The sequence below is a fragment of the Phaethon lepturus genome, unplaced genomic scaffold, assembly GCF_000687285.1.
Source record: "Phaethon lepturus isolate BGI_N335 unplaced genomic scaffold, ASM68728v1 scaffold4010, whole genome shotgun sequence".
Classification (NCBI taxonomy): Eukaryota; Metazoa; Chordata; class Aves; order Phaethontiformes; family Phaethontidae; genus Phaethon; species Phaethon lepturus.
The window spans coordinates 49,498-74,716 of record NW_010509674.1 but is presented as its reverse complement, the minus strand read 5'-3'; the positions used below and the strand labels follow the sequence as shown (position 1 = coordinate 74,716).

The window sequence follows — 25,219 nt, the reverse complement described above, 5'->3', positions numbered from 1 at the left end:
CTCCTTTACTTTCTCCTCCTTTCTCCCCAGGTACTTTCAGGTAGTTTCTAGTATTCTCTGCCTGTATCTCCTTTCAAAATCACCAGTAGGAAAACTTTGTGTTAATTACTCATTGAACTCTTTCTCATAGTAGGCATCTTTGCCTGGCTGCTCTGGACTCTGCTGGCCTGTTGCACCTATAGGCAATACAGCTGGTTTTTGCCTCTGCCTTTTGGTCTGTTGATGCTTATTCCTAGGTCCTGGGATCATGCTCGCTTGTTTCACAGGCAGCTGCCTTGTACTTGCAGATGATGCGATGCTGGTCAGTGGCTGTCACAGTGCTCTGTTGCTTGTAGCAGTAACTTCCCCTTACGTGTACCTGTCATTACCAGAGGTGAGAAAGGAGGAGTGAATGTGTTCCACACCACTCCAAGCAGTGGGGGACAGTCAAAGGTCAGGTTTAGAATTACTCATACTTTAACATTTTAAACCTTTATGCACCTGTCTCTGTTTCTTTGCCATTTTGTATACAATATAAAGTGACTGGAATCCCTTAGCCACTTGGGGAGATAAGTTGTTATATGGTCTCTTTATTGGTTCTTCTAGCAATTTCTTTTTCTTATTTCACCATTAATCCAGAAGTGAAGTTCTTTGAGCCAGGAGGATAGAGAGATTCCTTGGAGTCCCCTTTTCATGTTCACTGCCTATGCTAGAATTAGTACTGGAGGTCCTGCTCATCTGGTCTAGCGTGGCTTTTGCTCCGGAAAAACTATTGGCCTTCACTTTTTTCTTCTTTAAAGATAATACATAGCTAAAGATTGAAGGTAAGAAGTATATTGGAAATTGTCTGTCTTCAATTATTAACTTACCGTGTTTTCTTTGTAACATTCAGTTTAAAACATTTATTTTATGGATGGCATACAATTAAAAAAAAAGTAATTCTTTTCAGTCTGGCAGTTTCTGAAAGCCTTGCTATTTTTTTAGACCTTTCACCATCAACAAGTCTGTAACTATATGGTGTCTTTATTACTGTGATTGAACTAAATATTTTGTGAGTGGGAAGATATTCCTTCCTTTTCTCATAGTACGATGAAGACATAGTGATGCTTCTGAGGGCTATTTGGGAGTGTATTTTCAGGTAGACATTAGTAGGTAGACATTAAGAAGAAAAACCTTTTAAAATCAGGGTGAGATGTGTTATGGGTACTTAAAGAAAAAATAAAGTTGAAATCTGAGACATCTTAATGTCAAGATCATCAGAGGTGTCCAGCTCCTGATCCCAGGATGTAGGTGTTTTATCTCTAAAGAAAATTGATTTCTCTTTTTTTTTTTTTTAAATTAAGCTTAGAATTGCATTCTTCCATTTGTACATGATCTTAAAAATGAAGAGACAAGAGGTGGTCTCACTATGGTTACTCATGGTAGCCACAATGCATTTTTCTGTTTTGTTGGGTATATAGAGTAGCATTTGTTCCATCTACTAAGCGAGTGCTTATATTAAATATGTATTTTTAAAAACTACTTGAACAGAATGTTCTCTTTATATCTATTTAGTCTAAACGATATAATAAGTCTAGATGTGCATTTGTTTAATGTTTAAAGGTTTATTACTGAAAAAGCAGTGGGATTTTGAGAACTGTTACATTCCCATTGTTTGAACCTTTTCATATATCTAAGGAGTATAAACTATTACCTTATATAAATTGAATATCTTGCAGTATATGAACTTGAATTTTTGCCTCTTAGTGGTCATCTTACAAAGGTTATTTGGGACAATAATCATCATAATTACTTAAATGTAGCTTTGTGAAGTGTGGTCGTGTTCATCTCTGTGCAAACATCTCAATGTGTTTGGTGAGAAAGGGTGGAAATTTCACTTTTTTTTTTAATTCATCAGCAATACTTAAGACATCCCTGTCTTGCTAGTGACATAAGCTAGAGGGTAAAATAAAGCAAGAGTTATGTATAAATATGTGAGTGTTTTTCTTTATTAGTTAATGTTTAATTTAGACCTGCCAGTCATTTGGATTGGTTCTCTCATACTCTGGTAATTAAATTCTAGAGATTTTACCAGAAAACAAATCATGATTACTACAGCAGATTGTTACGATTCTTCGGAATATCGTGTAGTACCTGAGGGGGAAAAAAAAAAAAGACTACTCTGGTGGATTATATAGTTACATGCTATTGCTGATCTGAAATTACTTGGGAGATTTATTCTGTTATTTGAGCCCCAGAAGAGCCTAATTGCGGTTAAAATTGGGAGGAGAAATTACATGCCTCTTTTGAACTACAGAATATCTAATCATTCAAAATTAGTTTATTTTCTCGTATTTTCTCTGTGCTTTCTGTAAATAAAATTACATGTTTTTCTCCAGTCATGCTAGCTTCTGCTGTAATAGTTACTACAGATAATCTTGATTTTAAAAATTACTATATTTATGGGAATTGCTGGTATTGTGCACCTTCGGGCAATTAGCAAGTGATTTGCAGTAATTTCTGGTATAGAAGCTTCAGTCTGACAGCTGTTGACCCTCTGATGAGATGAAAACAGTGGCTTGACAAAGTATCCTTTGAGGCAATATTCCTCGAAATGTCACTGCTTAGTTTTCCAATAACGCATCATGATGATCCAGTTTTAAAGCCCAACTTTCTACCTGGTGTACAGTAAATGGTTTACAGGTTACATTTTCCATCAGCCTTGATTATTACTGGAGAGGAAAAAACCTCCCTGCTGCAGTTACTAACACTTCTGACATACTGGGTGGTTTTAAAATTTTGGTGTCCAAAAGGTGCAAAATGAAGGGGGGGTGGTTAACTGCCACTTATTTGCTGTTTAATCTCGTGACTCATAAACTTTGTATGCGGTATTAAATTACAAGCTGAGAGTGAAAAAATGAGATGTAACGTTTTGTTGATACTTCCAGAGTATTTTCAGAGACAACTCAGTAAGTTGCTTATGCACATACTTAAAACGGTGCATAGCTTGTACAAAGGCAACAGGAGTCCTATTGTGGTACAGAAAGAGCTGTTAATGATGAGTGTTTGGCTTTTAAGATCAGTTCTTGGGAGTGTAGTAAACCAAGCATCAATAAAGCTGTTTGACTGGGATAGAATGGATTTGTTATTAGTCAGCTCAGCTGACTGGAGAAAGTGATTTTACTCACATTTACAGATGAAGAGAAACAAGGAATGCAGGTCTGGAAGGACTAGATGTATGGTGCTACTGCCTTAACCCAGTCTGATCAATTTTTACTAATACGCAGGTGTACTATTGCCTTGAAATACCTGTGTAGTTTTGGTGGTCCTGTTGGAGGTGGTGGAGGCTGGCATTGGGGAATTAATAGTTAGCTCAGTTTCCTCAGTTTTGTGCTTGGGACTGTTGGGAACAAGCAGGAGGAGAAGAGCAGGCAGGTGGGGTAAATGTGAGACTGGAGATGAGAATAGGAGCCACTCTGGGAAGAAAAAATGTAGCAACCTCAGTGCAGTAAGTACAGAGAAGTTGAAATGGAGAAACTACATGTGAAGAAGGATTGTTCTTGTGATGCATCTCTCAGCTGATGCTTCATTTTGTCCAAATGAGGCTTCTGCAATAAGAGAGTAGAAAGTTTTGTTCCCTTAATAGGTCACAGATGACTAGATGGGACTGTGTTGCTTGCTCAGAGTCCTACAAATATTAGGCTAATTTTAGTGCATTCTAAAAAACTCTAGAACAATTTGTAGAATAGTTTTTCAGTGTATGTAACTACATCATCAAACTTGATATTTTCATTAAGAGTGAATTTTAGTTATCTGTTTGGGTTTATTATTTCCTGGTGAAATATCTAACGCATGTTAGAAAAACTTTTTTAAAATAAAAGCAGCACTGTAGCTGATAACAAGTGTCATAAGCATCATCTTTCTTACAAAGACCTGGTAGGTGATGGCTTTAGCTTTTGGTTACTGACAGAGTAACTTCCTGGCAAGGGACTGAAAGAGTGAAGTGGTTTCAACTGCTGACCACTGCTTCAGAACTGATGAATGAACAGAAGAATGTAGAGAGTATGTTTTAGATTAAGTGATTTTTAGGTGAAAGGCTTAAATATGCACTCCCTGAATGTCTTTGCATTTTGCCTATTAAAAATCTGGAGTTTTAAGAGAAGATTTGTGAAAGTGTATGTTGTAGGGTAGTCATGATTTTTGTGATATGCTAGTAGCAGAGTGTAAAACAAAACAAAAAGCAACCAAAAACCACCCAAAAACCCCAAACAAAACCAACCAAACTTTTTCAGAACAGTTGATTAACATTTCTTTGGAGACAGGTTCCTTGGTAATTTTTCCCGTTTTTTGTCAATGCTACTAATGTGCATGAGCTATATATTTCTATATATATCTTTGGCCTGTTTTCCAGGCTTGATATGTTGATCTTCTTTTCTGCTTGAGAGTACAGACTGTACCTGAGATGATAATGATTCAAGCTAAGACAGTATAAAATTAAATTTCAGTTTTTTTCATCTCAAAACAGAATTATTTGACTCTTAGTTTGTAATGTGCATAAGCATTCTGCACATGTAATGTGCATAGAACATGCATTCTATTCCTTCCCTGGGAAGATGAGGCTTGACTTGGTCCTGATATGAAATGTGGCTCTTAAAAATCCCAGTCTTCCTTAGGATGGAAAAACCATTCCCTTTCCTGAAACACATACTGAAACTTCTTCCTAACAATTCAGTAAAGTATTGTTCAGGAAGCCAAGACAGGCATATTTACAATGTACTTACTTTAAATGTTGCTTAGACTTTATTAATTCGAGTAAATATGCACTCAAACATGGAACCGTAGTGGTGAGGCTGCAAAGTAGTGTATTTAGCAAGGAAGCCTGAAAACTTTTTGAGTTTAATTTGCTAATTTTCATAACTAGGTATTATGGTAGTCTTCAGTTGCACAATAATATTAAACGTGGGGAAAAAGAACATATTGTACACTGTCAAACTCACTCTTTGATTACAGAAAGATTAACTTCGGTTGGGCCTCCTAGATTATCGCAAGCATGAGATTAAAATGGGAATAACAGGATTTCTTGTATAACGTATTGATACTGAAAAAGATTAAACAAGATTCCATCACTGGAATGGTTAGGACTGATGTTCTTTGGGGAATTTAGTTTTGCATTTCATATATTCTGTAAAGCGCTTTTTTTTTTATTTCTAGCTGAGTATGTAAACTTCCATGGCAGACCTCAGGTGGACTCCCAGAAAACCTAGACGCAGTTTGAGATACTACTAGCCCTGTCTCCCAGATGAATTTTGGCTAGGATTAAACCAATTTCCTGCAAAAATTGGCTTGGTAGTAATTTCTTTTACTAGAATATTCTGCTTGGACCTTAAAGTTCTTTAATAAACCGTATGTGCAAGGATGGCATTTAGATGATGCCGTTTTAATTTGAAAACAAACTAACAAAAGTCCCTGGAACAGTACCGATGCTTAATTTCCTCATCAGGAAAGTTGAATCCTTTTGGTCAGTGGTATGAAACTTCTGTGCCACTTAGGTAAATGGTAGCTGATGAAGTTTAATGCAGTCAGGACTAGTGCTAAAGGATGCTAAAGCCTTCATTTTACTGAGGAGTTTAGGAAGCATTTGCTACCTAACAAATTTAAACCTTAGGGGTTACATTCTGCCAGTGGAGCCTGGTTTATTACTGTAGTGTTCTGTGCCCGTGTCCTCTGCGCATGTTCTTTTCTATCACTTTTTTTTTTTTACTTGTCCCTGTCCCAGTTGCGTGTGTTTCTCCAGTTTATCTCATGATGTGCTATTCTTCTGTGCATCAAGGTCTTCTGCATTCCAGTCAGACTCCTTATCTTGCTTTTCCTGGCCCAGGCAGCCAGTACAGTGAGTGTTGATAGTAACGGTAGACACCTTGGTTCCAGTGTTTTGTTACACTGTCTCAGAAACTTCAAAGAAATTTCTGCTCATCTTGTTTCCAGGAAATAACACACTTGTATTTCTGGGTATCTGTTTGTGTGTGGGGGTGCAACAACAGAGTATGGCAGATGAAGATGCTATCTTCATGAAACTCCAGAACCACATCCACTGAGCTGTTGTTGGTATTCAGGGTAACCAAAGGGAATGGTTTCCCTACCCGTTTAGAGGACAACAGGTGGAAGACTTAGTACTGTCTTTCCTGGCATTACTATTGTGTGGATGCTGGTTGGCTGGAAACAAATCTTACAAAACTGCTTTCTTACATTGGAATTTGTTCTCTTTGACAGCATAAGGTGCAAGTGTGGTTATGGGTTGGAGAAGTGCAAGACTTAACTTTTGGCAGCAGCTCTTCTTCAGATCTGTAGAAGTGTATTGTAAAAACCTGCATTTCAGAAGCGACTTAATTTAAGATTGTGATCAGAATTGCATTTTCTGCATTTCTTCTGGAAGTCCAAATATTTTAATTTGCAGCAGCAAAATAAAATAACAGTTGCTGGAGTTGTGTGCTGTTCTGTTCAGGGTACCTTGATTAAAACTTATGATAACAGGAACTGTAGCATTTTTAGTACACATATGTTAGTGGATGACTTCCACTGGCGTTAGTAGCTGTACAGGTATTGTGTTAGGCAGTGAATTATATGATAATTTTCATCAAATTTACATAACTTCATTGGTGGGTTCTGTGGCCCATGCTCATTTTCATTTCTACTGTGATGATGCCTCACTACTATCTGGTTCTTAGACCAGGAATATCTGGAGGACCAGCTGTAACCTGCCCATGCATCCACTTTCCTGACTACAGTAGGCTGGTATAACACATCTTGTAGTATTAAAAATAAATATATGCAAACTTCGTTCATTCGTTCATTCATTCTTGCGTGTTTTGTGTTTCCAATGATATTACCTGTTCCTTTCAAGTTCTATGCAAAAGCAGAAAGTACTTAAAGTAGGACATCTGAAGCAAATTGGACGCTAAAATCTGTATCGCAGAACTTTCATTTGAAATACTAGTGTAGTTGCAATAGCTTGATGCAAACAAGGATTGGGGGGTATGTTTACATAAGAATAGAATACAACACTCTTATAACCTGTGTACAGGAAGGAAATTTTTTTCTTAGAAATGCTTTATAATTGCTCTTTATTCACTGTAAGTCACTTGTGTGTGAAACATTGAATGGTGATTGACTTCACTGAAAATTTCACTGCAGACTTTTCCCTTTTTTGTGTAGGTTGTATAGATAAATAAGTGGTTGTATTTAGGGTTTACTGTTTTTTTTTAATGATGCACATGTTTTCAAAGTGATGCTTATTTCAAGTTAGTATATATTTTTGCGAGAAATGGTGAGAAGATTTATTATAGCAAAAATTTTAAACTGGAAGGCTTAAAAAGTGGAAACCAAGAGGATAAGGACCTCTTTAATGTTTTTTGTCACTGAACACTGAATATTTGCTGTTACATTGTGACTTTTCAAAGTTGCCTGCAAGGGTGATTATTTTTTTAATAATGCTTTTTAGTGATAAATTTATCTTTTCTTGTAGATAAAATACAGAATTTGAATGAAGATGATGAGAAGAACAGTCATTTAGTCTATGAGAATGCTGAAGACAGTAACAAAACAAATGCTGAAACTACAGACACTTCTGGATACAACATTGAAGCCAAGGATTTGCCAGATTCTTGGGACTCCCATATCGGAAAAGCGGCAGACTCTCCATCAGAAACATCTCAGACGAAGGGGCCATTAAGAACTCACTTGTATGAATGGGAGGATGAAACTGAAGACACCAGAACTGGAGAGTATATATTAGATTTTGATAGTGAACATCTCCCGGAGATAAAGAGCAAGGATGAGGAGTGTGGTAAAGAAGATACTGAAAATCCAAAGGAAGCCATTAGTGAAGATCTTGTGCAAACTATTCCTAGGCCAAGCAACTGTAGGACATACTGTCGATCCAACAAAGCAAAACCACAGGGGGCGACAAATTTTGACAAGCTAATGGATGGCACTAGTCAGTCTTTATCCAAAGCAAACAATGAGTCAAATAATGATGGTCTGAACCCAGCAAGAAAAGTTTCTTTAAGTAGTGGGACCAGTTTTAGAGGGACAGTTGGACGGACTAGAGACTACACTGTTCTACATCCATCTTGCTTGTCAGTTTGTAATGTTACTATACAGGATACCATGGAACGAATTGATGAATTTACCACAGCAGCCCCTACTGACTTAGGAGAAGCTGGACGCTTAAGAAAAAAAGCAGACATTGCTACTACAAAAACTACAACCAGGTTTCGACCAAGCAATACCAAATCCAAAAAGGATGTCAAATTAGAGTTTTTTGGGTTTGATGATCAAGATGAGGGAGGGGGAGATGAAGGCGCCTCTAGAAGTTCTGGGAGTTCCAATTACAAAATCAAGTACTTTGGGTTTGATGACCTGAGTGAAAGCGAGGATGAAGATGAAGAGTGGCAGGTAGCGGAAAGGAAAGCTAACAAAAAACGAAGTAGGACTGCACCATCATCTTCGCTACAGTCAACCTCTGATGGCAATGAAAACTGTTCCCAGGATAGCCAGCTCAGTACTAATGCAGGTGAGCAGAACTTTTCTGGAATACATAGTTAACACTTAAATTTAGGTGACTTTTGTATTTTGTTCTTTTTGCAGTATACCTAGGAGTTTGAACAGTACTACTGATTTAGAAATCTGAAAGTTAAATTTACTTACTTCTGCTGTGGTCCTGTCTGGTGTTTTCATAGCTGTCTTCAAGTATGCTTTATACCCCTTGATCTCTTGCCAGAGGTAGATTTTTTTTTTTTTTCCTCCCCCTCCCTTTTTGAACAGAAGATTCTTAGTTTTTGGTGTGTTGAGCATATAGTACCTATGCCTGGAAGGCAGATGTCTTCCCACAGAAGCTCCACATCAACACAGAACTATAGAGCCGAGTGCAGAAATTTAAGTAGCTCTTAGAGATGTGAAATATCTCTTTCCTTTTTGCGCTTTTGAACACGCTTGTAAACACTTTGGACTTTTCTCAAGTTTTTTCTTATCCGAGGATGCACAGCTCAAGGGAGAGGCTGTGGGGACCCATGCAGTGACAGTCAGCTGACTGGCTTTGGGTGTGCCTCTACATGTTGATGTATTTGTACTTTTTCTTCAACTTTTCGGGTATCCCCATGTTCTGTATAGGTGGTACATGTGTATGTATGTGTACACACACGCATACGAGTAAAACTATTCATGCAGAATTTGCTGAACAAGTTCTGGTGTTTGAGTGCCTCTGAAAAATTAGACTTGCTTGGTGCTTGGTTGGGTCCCATGTAATGATTTTGACCAAGGTTGAGGTTTGTTGGTGAAGAAGAAAAGGAGTAACTTTGGCGGAAGGTTTCTTTTAGCTTTTTCTTTTTGAAAAAAGCTGATGCCAAAGCACCATAAGATCATAGAATAGTTTGGGTTGGAAGAGACCTTTAAAGGTCATCTAGTCTAACCCCCCTGCAATGAGCAGGGACATCTTCAACTAGAACAGGTTGCTCAGAGCCCCATCCAACCTGTTCTTGGGACGCATCAGGGATATGGCATCCACAACTACTCTGGGCAGCCTGTTCCAGTGTTTCACCACCCTCATTGTAAAAAATTTATTCCTTAGATCTAGTCTAAATCTCCCCTCTTTTAGTTTAAAACCATTACCCCTTGTCCTATCACACCAGGCCCTGCCACAAAGTCTATCCCCATCTTTCTTATAAGTCACCTGTTCTTGGGACGCATCAGGGATATGGCATCCACAACTACTCTGGGCAGCCTGTTCCAGTGTTTCACCACCCTCATTGTAAAAAATTTATTCCTTAGATCTAGTCTAAATCTCCCCTCTTTTAGTTTAAAACCATTACCCCTTGTCCTATCACACCAGGCCCTGCCACAAAGTCTATCCCCATCTTTCTTATAAGTCCCCTTTTTAAGTACTGGAAGGCTGCAGTAAGGTCTCCCCGGAGCCTTTTCTTCTCCAGGCTGAAAAACCCCAACTCTCTCAGCCTGTCCTCACAGCAGAGCTGTTCCATCCCTCTGATCTTTTTTGTGGCCTCCTCTGGACCCTCTTCAACAGGTCCATGTCTCTCCTGTGCTGAGGGCTCCAGAGCTGGATGCAGCGCTGCAGGTGAGGTCTCACCATAGTAGAGTAGAGGGGCAGAATCCCCTCCCTCGGCCTGCTGGCCACACTGCTTTGGATGCAGCCCAGGATAGGGTTGGCCGTCTGGGCTATGAGCACATGTTGCCGGCTCATGTCCAGCTTTTCACCAGTACCCTCAAGTCCTTCTCAGCAGGGCTGGTCTCCACCCCTTCATCCCCCAGCCTGTATTGATACCGGGGGTTGCCCTGACCCAGGCGCAGGACCCTGCACTTGGCCTTGTTGAACCTCATGAGGGACCCATTCCTTGAGCTTGTCCAGGTCCTTCTGGATGGCATCCTGTCCCTCAGGTGTGTCAACTGTACCACTCAACTTGGTGTCATCTGCAAACTTGCTGAGGGTGCACTTGATCCCGCTATGTCATTAATGAAGATATTAAAGAATACTGGTCCCAGTACGGACCCCTGAGGGACACCACTTGGCACTGCTCTTCATCTGGACATTGAGCCATTGACCATCCAACCAATTCCTCATCCACCCAACAGTCTGCCCATGAAATCTGCATCTCTCCAATTTAGAGAGAAAGATGATGTGGCTGGTAAAGGCCTTATGGAATTCCAGATAGATGACATCAGTAGCTCTTACCTTGTCCACTGATGCAGTCACTCCATCATAGAAGGCCTCTAGGTTGGTCAGGCAGGACTTGCAGTGATGAGGCCATGCTGGCTGTCTTGAATTACCTCCCTGTCTTCCATGTGCCTTAGCATAGCTTCTAGGAGGAATCATGCGTATTGGAATAAGTATTTCAAAACACTGCCACTGTTCTGGGGACCTTTTTGGTCCTCCATTTTGGAGCATGAAGCATGAGAAGTTTTGATCCATTCACTGAAGTTGTTAACACTTAATTTTTTAAGACTTTGGCAAGACGTATTTCATTGTGGTGGCGGGGGGGGGACAGGGACTCAAGCCTAGCCTTGCAAATATTGAAGAAGCTTGTTTTTTCCTACAAATAGCTTCTGCTAATATAACCCAGAAATAAAATTTTGTAGGAAAAAAATAATTTGTTCTAATTATAGCTATATCTAAAACCAGAATTGTCTGTAAACCTTTTAATCAAAGGTTGAATTGCAAGGTTTTTTGTAAATTCTAAAAGGGCCAAATTGATACTGATGTTATATGAGAAGATTCTGTTTTCAAACAAAATAACCCTTGATATATTTTAGTAAAACTGAATTATGATCAGGCACTTGCATTCCAGCCTCTTTGGAAAATGGGTTTAACTTACAGGGTCATTTATGAAATACTCTGTCTGAGTCCCTTTCTCTGACGAGTCTTCATTCAGCCATTTATTCCGAGGGGGGAAAAAAAAAAAAAAAATCCCATATACAGTTAATGCAGCTGAGATGCTGACCCGTCAAATAATCCTTTCAGCTGCTGTCCTGTGGAGTCTCAAAATACCTAGTTTGCATTCAGCATTATATTCACCAAAGGAGGCTGCTATACTCCAAGGTATCACAAATTATTTCTCAGAAATACTTTAAGACTATCCCATGTGTTCTGTTAGTTTCTTAATACACTTCTCCACTTCTCAGGTAAGAGCTACCTCTCAGTGCCTCCACTGAGAGATGTTTCCCCTTTTATTTTGCATCTCCTTTGCTCATTTAACTCCTGTTTTGTGCTACTGTAGCCAGGTGAGATTTGACTTGCATTTTTTCTTCTGAAAATTGAAAGGGTGACATCAAGCTATTTCCCTAACTTGCAGCACATTCCCTAGTTCAATCCTGTAGTACAGATTATAAAAATAAGAAAGCTGATGTTGCCCTAAAATTTGTAGGACTCTCTGATATGTTTCATGCTGTCTTCTCTGAGACCTTTGAATTTTTGAGCATCCTGATCACTCAGAACAGCCATGTTAAGGTCCTTAAATATAGCGATGCTGAGTCTGAGAATATATAAAGGACTGCTGTATCGAAGCCTGAAGTTGTGGTAAAATATGTGACATTGCTGTGAGGTATTGTCTTTACAGACTGAAAAAAAAGTGAGTTCTGCATGTATGGAAAATGCCACTTTTGAATCCAAGCCTCAGAAAAAACTTTCAGAACATCTTGCACAATGAAACTTTTTCCTGAAGTTACAAACAGTACTGAGAGGTGCTAATGCTACTCGAGTTCTGTGTGTGCCGTTCTTTTTTGTACTGATGAATAAATCCACAGATAAAAATCCAGTGTTCCCGTTCCAGGTTGACAGGTGAGATGCCAGATTGCCTCTCTGAATTCCAGCCCCAGAAGTTCCTAAGACTGATTTTGACATTCTGTGCATAAAGAACGTTATATGGCATAGTCAGTTTTTTCAAGAGATTGGATGCGTTCTGTTACAGTCTTACAAAATTTTTGTCAAAATACTGTTTTGGTTGAAATCTCCCCACCTTGTCCTATTGCAACAGGCCCTGCTACAAAGTCTGTCCCCATCTTTCTTGTAAGCTCCCTTTAAGCACTGGCAGGCTGCAGTAAGGTCTCCCCAGAGCCTGGTCTCCCCAGAGCCTTCTCTCCTCCAGGCTGAACAACCCCAACTCCCTCAGCCTGTCCTTGCAGAAGAGCTGTTCCATCCCGCTGATTACTTTTGTGGCCTCCTCTGGACCTGCTCCAACAGATCCAGTGATTTGTTTGGTTACTGTAATCTATGCCTATTTTTATGAAATATATTTTAAAATCTCAGTACAAAACATCCTGCAAAGATTTTCTAACTGAACTGGAAATGGACTATTCCTTCCAGTCTAGTAGTTCACAGTTCAGTTTAATGAGTAAGTTTAACAATACATGCTTAAATGTTTCTGGAAATGAAATTTAAGGAAGCACTGAAGACTATATGGATAATAATGCAGGAAAAAATGCAAAGTATATAAATTCAATTTTAGTTAGACTGTCTTTCATGGAAGTGTCTTTTCTGTTCACTTGTACAATAGGCTTGCCTGCTGAAGTCGTTAAAAAACCACAAAAAAACCAAACAAAAGCCAAACAAATAACCCAAACCACAAGATGCCCTGGCTTTTAAATTCCTAGACACTATTCACAGACTTTTCCTTTTGATGAAGGTACCTCATAACTTTTATAAGCCTGAGATTTTTGGTGAAGCTTTGAATTCTAGTTAAAGTTGCCAATTTTTTTGCCACTGCTCTATAAAATTCTCTCATATTAGTTGGTGTAGCAGCCCTGTGAAGCAAAAGCCCCTTTCACTCGTGAGCCTCCCAGCTGTAGTCTGCCGTAATGCCAGGGGCTAAAATTACTGATGAGACTTTGCTAGATCCAAAACAGTACCTGTATCGTTTCACTAGCTAGAATACAGGATGACTCCAGTAAAGAGAAGCTTTTAATTCTGGAGGAAAATTACTTAATTCCTTGACTGTATTAGTCAATGGGGAGTTGTATCCAAGAGAAATCTGAAAAAATGACAAAGAGTAAGCTTAACCAAAAATAACTTTTAAGCTTCAGTTCTCAAGCAAACCTGTATCTTTTGGATGGTGTTATACTCCTGGAAATAACTGTGCTCTCAGTTAGTTTCTGTCTTTTTCTAAGATCCTGCCATGGTTGTCAGTGGTTTGGGTGGTCACTAAGATTTCTAATATATTTACCTTTTGAACTTGTAGTCTCAGAATGCTTTATTTCCCACCTGTTCAACTGGGACACCTAGGGCTATGTTAATTCTTGTTTTACTACTTTTCATTTTGGCCAATGACAATAAAATTATTACAGAAAGTGAGGCATAAAAAAAAAATATGCTGACTAAACTTAAACATTTCCATGTCTCTGTGTAGATTGACATAAACAGAGCAGTTGCTCTGCAGCCTTCCACTAAAGGGGAAGGTATGAAGACCTATCCTCTCTAACATGCTTATTCTTATTTGATTCACCTCCTTCACTACATATCTCAAAAACAGTATAGTAATGATGAACTACAGTATTTCTGACTTAAATTTTAGTAGCAGTTATCCTGTTATTGTAGCGTAAGTATTGCAGCTTAGCCTTTTGCTTTGTAAATCAGTTCTGATATACAATTTAACCTTTGTGTCATGCATTCATTTTCCTTTCAGTGATCAAGATGAGATTCCTATAATCTTTTGGGATAATAAAATAGTTTTAGTATATGAGCATCTAGCACTCAGTTCATTTCTGGTGAGCAAACTTGCTGTATTTTTTTTTTCTTTTTCTTCCTTTGCATCTCCTCAAAAACTGAATCACCTTAATTGGGTAAATATTTTTAGCCAGTTAAGAGTACATCAAAGTCCTCAAAGGCAGAGTCCTGTTTGGACTTCAAAAACTTGTGCAGAATTACCCTCAGGCACTAAAACAAAACTGGGTTGTTTTTCCCCAGGAAATTTACTGTGGTGTTGCCTTCTAGTTCGTCTTTGAACATCTTTCCAATTTTAGCTGAGAGAGGCAAGTTATCTCAAAGATTAAATATGCCTTGAAAATGGTGGCATGGAGGAGAAAAGGCCTTGCATGCTTCCATTTTAAGAAAAAGGTCAACATGTTCATCTTTTCAGTGAGTGGGCAAAAAACATCCATACCAGAGAGCACCAGTGGAAAACAAACTTCATTAGTGTCACTGCTTACCAAACTACTTGTGTCTTTGCCTGGCTCAGTTAATGTTAACAAAAGACTTCTCTCCACACCCTATTTAGTTTAGATTTGAAAATCTGCTAAGATACGTATGCAGAGGGCTTTTAGGATACCTAGAAAGCCTCAAAGAGTATTGCTCGAATAAAAGCATTCCAGATAGTCTCACGAAACTAATCATAATAGTGTTTGATATGCTAGCAACGTAAAAAAAAAAACAAAAGAAAAATTATCCTATTGTAAGTAGGAGTTGAAATGTTTTTATCAAGAAGTTTCTTTGAATTTTAAGTTATCTAATTTAAATGGGATAGTTCAGGATCACATAGGAGTAGAATTCAAAGAAAGTAAGTTAAATGACTTTAAAATTGTGCCTTAGTAGAGATAGAGCACTATTAATCATTATTAACCACCATAGCAGCTCCAAGTCTTGGCACAAGGCACAAACGATTGTGCTGATTTGGTGGGTGAGAACACATCTTGCATTTCTAGTCTAGAGTGACTTGCGTGTTTGTAATTGCTGTAGTCAAGTGGGTTACTTTTTAGCTTTTAATTTGCAGTAGGAGGGTCCAGTTCTGTTGGGTTTACTTCCTTGGGGAATTGTATTTGGGGCCTGGCTTCTTCGAAACTATTTCAGGATTTGTAAGGATAAGGATGTGTATCAAAACAATTTGATTTGACTCCTTTAAGTGGTAAGTTCCAGCAAAGGAATAAGTTGACTTTTATATAGATTTGTGAGTTTTGCTTTATTTAAATTAATGAGAATTGGTCTGTACTATTTTTCTTCTGTTAGACTGATTTTTATCAAAACATCTTGAAGAGTCAGTTCTTTTCAGAGGGACTGTTCATGTTGTGTTCTTAAACTCTTGTGCTGACATTGTACAACTAAACTGAAAACCAGTGGGCTGGGGTGTGAGAGACCGGTTCCAGTAGCTGCCTTTGCAGTGGGCATCCTGCCTGCCCTGATGCTGCCAAGCCCATTGAAATTTACTGCAATTTAAGAAACTTTTGAGCCTTATTTTAAGAATACTTACATCCCCCAGACTAGACAAATTTTGTGTCCTTGCGAGGGCCGTTGGAAATTCGCTTGCCTGATTTGCTTTTGATTGCCTCCTTATCTAGGCGCTTGGCCAGTTGTGTTTACTGGATGCGAGTGCAATTTGGGATTAGAGTAACCAGCCTGCCTGTAATTTTGCAGTGCAGTTTTCAAATAGCAGCAGCTTCTCTGGAATAGATCAGTTTTCTAGACTGTTTATCAGATTAAATAGTGCTTCTCTGTGCCTGACTTTATTTCCGCCTTAAAATTGATGGTAACTTCTGGTTTGTGCCGAGTAAAAGAGCATAAGCTGGTCTCCAAGGGATAATACTTCAAATACAACACAAGTTTAAAGAAAAAAAAAAAGTAGGACAGGAATTTAATTAGATCGGTGAATTGCAGATTTACAGTCCAAAACTGAGTACTAGAACTACTGGTAGGGCAAGTATTGAATACATTGAAAGGCCATTTCAGCGGTTCCTTCTAGCTGACTCCTTTCCAAGCTGATGACCGTATTTTTTTTTAGTACTGTTTATAGCAGAATAAGCAAATATAAGCAGGCAGCCTTCATGAGAAGTGAAGTGGGATCAATTCTTTGGTCCTGTAATTGTAGTGGGAAGTATTCTTCTTCTAAATCTTAGTTTCACACTTTTGAAAGACCCCATCTACTGTTTAATTCATCTGCTGTTCAGAGATGTAGCAGTAAGCCATAAGTAAGCATGTATAGAAGGTAACCTGGGATTCACAGGAGTATAAAATGGGAAATAATAACTTGAAGCTTACACAATGGTCAAGAGGTGCTATAATAACTGTGACCTTGTAATCTATCTTCTATGTGTTACAACAGTCCAGTCAGTAAACCTGAGCTCCATCCAGAGCTGTGTTTGGCTTCAAAGCTGATTTTTTTCTGAAGATGATTGTTTGTTTATTACATAATTTCAGAAGCTACATTTCCATACATCTGGAAATGTCAGGTGCAAGAAATGCTCTAGCAGTTCAACAGCTTTCCATGTGGTTGTTTTATGTCTATATTTACCTTTTACAGATCTTCTGGAGTTTTCAGAGGATGCATCTGGTGTGCCTGAAGGCAATAAGAAATCCACAAATAAACAAGGTGATAAATCTAAGGAAAACACCAGGAAGATTTTTAGTGGGCCAAAGCGGGTGAGTAATAATACCGAGACCAAGACGAATTTCTTATTTTATGTAACTCTTTTGTATGGATATTTCTTCCTATATATTTAACAGAGCTTTTGTCCCAGTTTGTATCTGCACTTGAGATAGTTTGTTGGCTTTTAAGATTATATCTGGAAAAGTAAAACCTTCAAGTGCAAAAATTTTTGTATCGGTTACTAGGAATTTTACTTTTCAGATGCAAGTCTGGCGCAGCACGATGGTAACACGCAACCTAGATGCATTACCTTCTAGATGATTATTAAAGCAAAGCACCATTAAATGCTGTGTGGAGTTTTTTCTTTTTACTTTCTTTGCTCTCCCAAGAAATATCTATCATATTATAGGATTGAACCTTTCCGAAAGCTTCAAACTTGGCATTGATATAGTCTTTATAAGGACAAGTGCCTTTATAACATGTGGAAAAGTGAGAGTTTAAGTTAAAAAAAGTAACTCCCAGTCCCACCCCTGTATACCCAAACTATGTAGTATTGAGTATGAATTTGCCCTTTCATACTGTGAATGGAGCTTATTCATTTTATTGATGTTAGGTGTGGTTTATCTTACCTGTTATTATCGGTTACCCAGTATTTTGAGGCTTCTAAAAATGTGCATACAGCAAAAATCATCTTTAGCTGTTAGGTGAAAGATTGCAATAGTGGGATCCATGTAATCTCCATTAAATGAAGTTTTTATGACTCGATTGTCCAGGATACCCATTTCTAATGCTTAAGGCCTTTTCATATGCTTTTTGCATAACGTGTTTCTGTTGTCTGGTGAAGAGAGTAGCTGTCGTGCCATTGTTGCAGTCCAGAACCGGCATAATAAGAGAAAGAGGGAACTAGAGAGGAAAATGCACTTCTGTTTCTCCTTTCCCTTTTGAGTTCCATGAGTTTTGCAAGACCCATGAGTTGCATGTAGTAATAGAGACTTTTATATGTGTTTAGAATGCATTCAGCAGTCTAACAGTTCTAAGAATTTTTTTAAAAAACGGTTTTCCATGTTATTTTTCCTAAAGAACTCTAATAGTTAAATCACACTCTAAAATTTCTCATAAAGGTAGCTATTTACTTGTGTTCTATGATAGTTTCACCTGAAGTAATTTTTAAAGGTTTTTCTTAGTCTTCCAGAACCAGAAGGTATATTATTTCCCAATATTTTGTTGATATATAATCATTTTCCATTTTAAAAAGTGGATTTGTGGGTGGAAGAAGGACAAAGTTGTTTCATTTCCCAAAATGTGCAAGGGAATGTTTTCATTTGGGAGGACACGTGACCAGCAAGTACTGTTGGTTGTAATGCCTTTTGAAAAGAAATACTGCTGCTTGTTGCTTCGTGACTTTGGACAGAATGGGGAGCTCTTAGCTGCTAACTCTTGCCTCCAGAGTTTTAAGTCAGGCTACTGATAAGTGAGGAGGGTCTTTGCAGAACTGAACTATTTTTTCTTGAAGATGAGAGTTCCTCAGCTTCTGCTGAGTTAAATAATAATTTTTTTATTACAGTAGGCTGAGAAACAGAAGTACAGGGTATGTAAATTTAACTGTACCTTTTTTGCTGTACTTTTTAGCAGCATAAAACAGCTGTGAGTGTTCCTGTAAATATGGACTGTTTTTAATGTTTAAATATTTATATGCTTCAAATACTACTCTATAATAGCATTTTATGTGTTTCTTGTTTTATGTTATACTTTAAATACTTGAGGGTTTATATGAAAACTTTTAATTAATTTTGTATATATCATGAAAATATGGAGGGGGAACTTACAGCAATATCATACTATATGAGAAAATGGTTTCAACTCTAGAAAATTTTCAGTTGGGAATAAACTTAATTCAAGTGGGAAAGGTGAGGATTAAACAGCCTTTTTGGCCCTGTAGAGATATAATGGACTTAGAAGTAGAAATTGCTGTAATTGCGATTCAGACTAAATTTTAATGTTCTTTAACCATATGGCTGTTACATGGAGTTACTAAAAAAGCTTGTAAAGCTTGTTCTGATGGTAATTAGACATGCTCTAATTATCTTCCTAAACTATAGATATAGACTCTTAATCTCAGTTGCATCTTAAGGGAATTTTCATTCTGGGAATGAATTAAAAGTATTAACCTGACCATAACTAAATGATCTTAACCAAAAAAAAAAAAAAGTGTATATGTCTGGAACTTCTTCACTGTCTCATCACCATTTTTTTTCTTGTAGAAACTAGCAGATTATTAATAATTTTCTGCTAGGTGGTGATGTTAGAGATATGGCACTTTGCATCATACTGAGCTGAAAAGTAAACAGCTCCGTTACTCAGGAAGCAACAGGTGGTATTGTTAAACTTCAGGAGATCCAGAAAGCTGAAGTATTTTTTCCAGTTCGCAGTCAGCAGGACTCTCGCCCATGTTTGTGCATTTGAAACCTGACCGTTGTCCTCTGAAGCTAAAGTCCAGTTCTTGAAACTTTGAGCGTATGTGTAATAAAAGATTACAGACGTTATTGACTTAGTGAATAGCAGTGTTTCTAAAAACTGCTTTTAATGTGAGGACTCTAACTGAAATCACTGACTCTTCGCACACACAATAATGAGCATAAAAGTTGCAGTAGCATGTACATTATGATAGGTATGTAAAGTCTCAACCAGAATTCTGCTTTTAAGTGAATTAAATCTCTTGATCCTGAGCCTGACTTACAGGGGGAATATTATGTTCCATAGCAACATAATTATGTACTTACAGTACATAAATATTGGCATTACTTGACTTGCAAATTATGGGTGTGAAGCATGTATGAGTAACATCTGCAAAAGTTTGTTTGCAGCTGTTTACAATTTTAATTCAACTGGTTCAGTAACTCGTGCTCTAGCACGTAAATTTGGGAACTATGGGACTGTGATATGCCCAGCTGCTGGTCCCTTTGAGCTTAGTTCCCCTTCTATGTGTGAAACTAATTCTCAATTATCAGGCAAAAGCCAGTTAAGGTATACAAGAACTTTTTTGTTGCTGTGGTTCAAACCTACTCAGGCTAAAGGGGGGCATAAAAATTCTTTCCTGAGATTTCTTGTTCCTGCCCCTCTCACCACAGAGTTGGGCTAGAGTCAGCAAATGAGGAGAATCAGTTTTTGTAGGAATACCCTGGAGCAGTTCCCAGTGATCATGCAAACTGTGTATGTCTCTAAATAGGAACCTGGAAAAAAAGCACTTGGAAATGTAAGATAAAGAGAACTAGTCTATCCCAAAACTTAATCTTTTGATTGATCAATCTTAGAAGTTGATGCCTCTGCCTGGTATTTTGTGCCAGGGCTATATTGTTAGTTCAGCATTTCTATTGTCCAGCGTGTCATTAAGGACCACCAAATCTTCTGAAGTGCAAGTCTTCTGTGATGGCCTTCTGCTCTTAAAATGTATGTTAAAGGGTGCTCTGCAACTCTGTGCTGATACTAGTTCTGCTTGTGGCCATGGGAAGCCAACCTAGACAAGGTGAATGCTGATTACCTTTGAATATTCCAAGCTAAGAATGTAAACAGAGTTGCAAATCATAATTCAAAGGTATGGGAGCCTTCCAGCTTGAGGAGCCAGGCAGAGGGAAGACTATAATCCTTCTGTTAGAAGGATTCAGTGCTGCTAAGACATATGGGAAGACTTACTGTTTCGCATGAAGTGGGATAAAGGTATAACAGAAAAAAGCACGGACTCTTTCAAGTAGACATACCCAAAAGCAGTCTCCATGTTGTGTTTTCTCAAAGTAACATGAAATTTCAAGTTATTAGATGAGTGCTATATCAGGATTTTTTTCCTGTGCCTTAGCGTAAGTGAATTTTAGAAACAAGGCTTTCTGAATTAATCTCTTAGATGTTGATATTTTTTGCACTGGGTATATTTCATAAAGCTGCCATGATAGTATTGACAGAATGCAATTTAGCACCTATAAAAGACTGACGTTTTCTTGAGAGGATAAAGCATATACTTTTTATGATTGGTGACATGAGGAAGAAAGTACTCACCGCATGGATAGTCTACACTGGTGATTCGTGGACTATTGTTCAAAATAAAAACTAACCTGAATGCTAGTCCATTGCTTAATGACTTCTGATTTCAGTTAAAATTTGTGTATTTCCCTTAGGTACTCATTTTTATGATGAGAATTGAATGTTTATAAATAAATTTAAACTAGCTTAAATATTTTTTTCTTACTCTCTTGTCTCGCTATGCCTGCAGAAATTTCTCTAAGCTTGCTTGTTGAGGTTGTAGCTCTAGAAAACCTGTCTGTTTTGCGAGTCTATACATTTCTCAGGTGTACACAGTGAACAGGAAGAACAACATTACATCAGTGTGCACACATGGGTTTGTTCAGGAAAAGGTATGAAAAAGCGTCTTTGCCACTAACTTGATTATAATAGTGTTTCCTCTGGGCCACACACGTACTGGACCACAGCATTTCCTGAGCAAAGCACTTGCCTTGTTTTTAACAGTGGCATTGCTTGGAAGTTATTCCACTAGTGTGGAAAGCATTTGTCAGGAAAAGCTGAGATTTTCTTGTATGATACATTAAAAAACAACAAGAAAAAACCCACCATGCCAAAACCCCCCAAACCCAACAAAACCCAACCTACTGTAAGGACTGGTTTTGCTTGAAAAAGGCAGAAAATACTGACTAAAGTATTTGGTGAAGCTGCCTTTGCTCTCCTTTTGCTCCACCTGCTCACTCCTGTTCCTCTGCTCCTTCAGTTTCCCAAGGTTGTGTATTGAACTAAATTGAAGAACCCGTCTGTGTTTAAGAAACAACCCACTAAAAGGAAACATTTAACATAAATCTCACTCTGGTTCACTGGGAGACTGTAAACAGTTGTATCCCCTCAGTTAAGGGAGCTGAAAAAGAGAGATTAAGTCATCTTAACCTGGTTAAGTCAACATTGCAACTGAGAAATGCTCAGTGAACACAGCCAGCGTTAGCAGGATTACGTACGTTACTTTGATCAAGTGACATTAATAGAGTTAGTCATGACAGTAGTGTTGAATACGTGAATGAAATCATTGCTGAATTCAGACATGGCTTAGCCAACAGACTGCTTCTGAACTCTGTATCCAAGATAAAAACCTGATCAGTCATAACCCTGTAAATATTTATTGCTTTTCATGTTTTACTCAAGGTTTACGAATGACTGCTGTGTTTTGAGCTCAACAAGGTACAGAAATGTGTGCAGGATTTCAGAATGTGTTTTTTTGGACAGATCAGTTGGAAAGATGTGTTAAATCACTAGTGTGTGAAGAGCACTAATTTCTAGTTATCAAATATATGCTGAAACAACAAACAAAATAATTTTTTTTTCTTCTGTGTGACTTCAGTCTGATCTGCAACTAGTTCATAGTTCATTATTTAATTGCATCTTTCTTGTCCTGTAGGCGGTTCCCCTCCTGTGAGTAGGTTGTTTTCATTGAGTTGCCATATTCCTGCTAGAAATTACAGGCACTGCGAGAAACTGTCAGTCCTTGAAAATAACTTTTCCGTGTGATCCTGTGGTTCCTAATAGGATTTGCTGTAATACAGGTTTAAGGGTATAACCTACAAGATCTTTTACAGGTTGATGTGAGCTTTTTCCACTGGTGCTTCATGCTGACTGGAAGAGACTGTGAATATCAGCTTGAAACTAATGCTATGTCTTAAGTTTACTTGAAGTCCAAGATGAAACACTTGTACCTGATCTTTGAAAGTGTTTTGAAATTGAAGAAGTACAAAACCATGCCGGGCTCCTGGTTTGACTGAGTAATCTTACGGCTAATATGACAATGACGTGTGCGTGGGAGGGGAAAGAAACTAGGCTGTGCTGTGATCTGTATTTTTCCACTTAGCTTCTATTATACTTTGCAGTAGATCTTTATCAAAGACATCCTGCATGTAACATTTATTTTTGCTTGCCTGCAAATGAATCTGCATTTACCCAAATTAAATTTTTAAAGGTTTTAGGGGTTTTTTTTTAGATTTATTGTATATAAAGATTAATCTCTCAAGTGTACAATCTCAGATGGTTTTGGTGAATTATTTTTCCATAGCTTATTTTAAGTAAATAGTCTTGGGAAAGCAGCAGTGGAAGCATAATTCTAAAGTTTTGCTGTACAGCAACACATAGTCCTTTCCACACATTTCGTGGTAGGATCAGAAATACCTGATTCAGAACTAATTTTAAAAAGAACTGCTTGTCATTGTCTTCCATAACCTTTAGGAAGAGAGTGTCTTACCAAAAGGGTAAACAGTTATAACAAAGCATTTTTTCAGTGATATTAAACTGCTGATACTACACACATTGAGCTGCTGTTTGCATTCTAATTTAGAATGTCAAAATTGCATTTTATTTTTTTTTATAGGAAAGATTATCAGTTGACATTTGCTGTTTGGACTCTGAGGAGTTGAGCTGAATTTTCATATCAAAATACTCTGTGAGATCTCTGGCTTGCATCAGTTTAGTGCTAAGCCAGCAGTCCGTTTCATCAGCAGTTTGACAAACAGTGGTGGTCAGATCTGACAACCTGTGACAGCATGTTGCTGCTTCTGCAGTACATGCCTTTCATTTTCTGGTTGGTGTGTCTGGCAGATGGTCTGCCCAGTCCTGAACTGAGGTGTTTTTTGTGGCTTTTTTGTCCAAAAACTATTTGTTGGAATGATGCACAAGAGATGTGCTTTTCTAAGTGCTGACCAGTTATAGACAGCGTATGTATTTTATATTGTTGGAATAAAAATGAATTTAAAAAAAAGATAAAAAATGATAAAAGGTAAGGATAAATCTGTTTCTTAAATAGTTGACTTGTTAAAAACCAAAGCTTCATATTGATACGGTTATTTCGCCTAATTTTTGCAAAACCAGATTCTTTGGTAGGCTTTCTAGTGCTTACCATTTATGGATTTTTTTCTTCTTCTATTATTAATGTAAATAGAGAAAAACCAATTCTTAATTTTTAAGTTAGTAAACAGGATACTAAACAGGACTGGCAGGTTTTTAGGTTAGTCACCTAATTCGGAGAGTGAAGTAGCCACTGTAGTTTTACTGAGTTGTGTTGGGGCATACCACCTTGAAGCCATCTAGGAGTGAAAGCAAATGCCAAGATCCGGTCTGTTAACTTGAAGATAATCATTTGATGTTGATCAAAATTATTTTCTTCCCACTCCTTCATATTAAACCCTGGTGAAGAAGGGTGTGTTCTGGTGAACACTGAGCTGCGATCCTTCAACCTGGCAAAACTGCTTCCTTGTCTGTCCTCCATATGCCACTGTCAGGTAGCACTGTGGTAGCAATGTTGTTGGAAGTGCATTTCGTCTCCTGTGCAGTATCAAGAAAGATGTTATCAACTGAGACACAGCTTTGTTCTGAGAAAGGTAGGGATGCAAAGTGCAACGTGAAGGTAGCAGGCTAAGTCCTCATAGAGGCAAGAGGAACAAATGGAACCACTGAAAAATAAGCTTGGAAAGCCTTCTCCCCTTGTGTGTACTTACGCTTTTCAGGAAGTAGAAAAATCAAGTTGAATGGAAAACGTTCATGTCAGAGTGGAAACTTCGTGTCTTATACCTCTAGCTCCTACTGGTACTAACTCTTAGGCAAGAAGCAAAGATGTGTTAAAACGTTTTTGAAACTTGCATCTTTGCATTCCTCTCCACCCCCCCGTCAGTTGCATAGTTCCTGGTAATTAACTCGGTGTTTTAGTAATTAGGCAACGCAGGATAACTGTGTAGGATAAATGTTATATTGCACAAGGCCTCAGTCCTGTAGAAAGTTCTAAAACAGGGAAAATGCTCAAAGAGATTAAAATATACCAGTTTCATTTGCCTGTGGGAACTTAATTTACGTGCAGATGAATATGCAAAATTCTCTTCCCAGTTCGCACGTACTGTATGAGCGTAGCTGGTTCACTCAGCCCTGTCTGTGACGCTGTGTACACTAGATAATAGTGCGAGACAGCACGAGCGCATCTTGAGAGTGAAACAGTTGGTGTTGAGGGCCCAGTGTCCCCATTATACACATCTAGCACTTTTTACTTTGAATTAGCTTTCATCTGATCTGCTTTAGGGAATGCCCAGTAAGAGCTGGTGTAGGGTAGGTGGTTTCTGGAAGAGAGTCTTCAAGTTTGGCTTTATCGGAAAGGAATCGGGTAAATGTACTCAGAGACTCGGTGATGCAAACCGCGGTGTCGTAACTGAGGACACCTGGGAGATTTAGTTGAAAAATGTTTTACTGATCCAATTGGAAACGCTTACATGGGTGTGCATGTACGCACGCCCCAACCGCATGACCTCTGCAATTTCGTTGCTGTTGCGATTTTGTAAGGCTTTCCTGTTAGTAGATTGATACGCTTTGAGTAGATTAGGATTAAC

At 38.2% G+C, this 25,219-nt stretch overlaps 1 protein-coding gene across 1 annotated transcript in view; it reads left to right on the top strand.

The window, feature by feature from the left end:
• The window catches only part of WAPAL (wings apart-like homolog (Drosophila)), a 70,973-nt gene that overhangs the window by 11,274 nt on the left and 34,480 nt on the right, over window positions 1–25,219 (top strand). Inside the window, exons 2-3 of the mRNA XM_010297450.1 lie at window positions 7,481–8,530; window positions 16,749–16,867. Coding sequence (XP_010295752.1) covers window positions 7,481–8,530; window positions 16,749–16,867 — 1,169 coding nt within the window. The remainder of the gene's footprint in view (window positions 1–7,480; window positions 8,531–16,748; window positions 16,868–25,219) is intronic.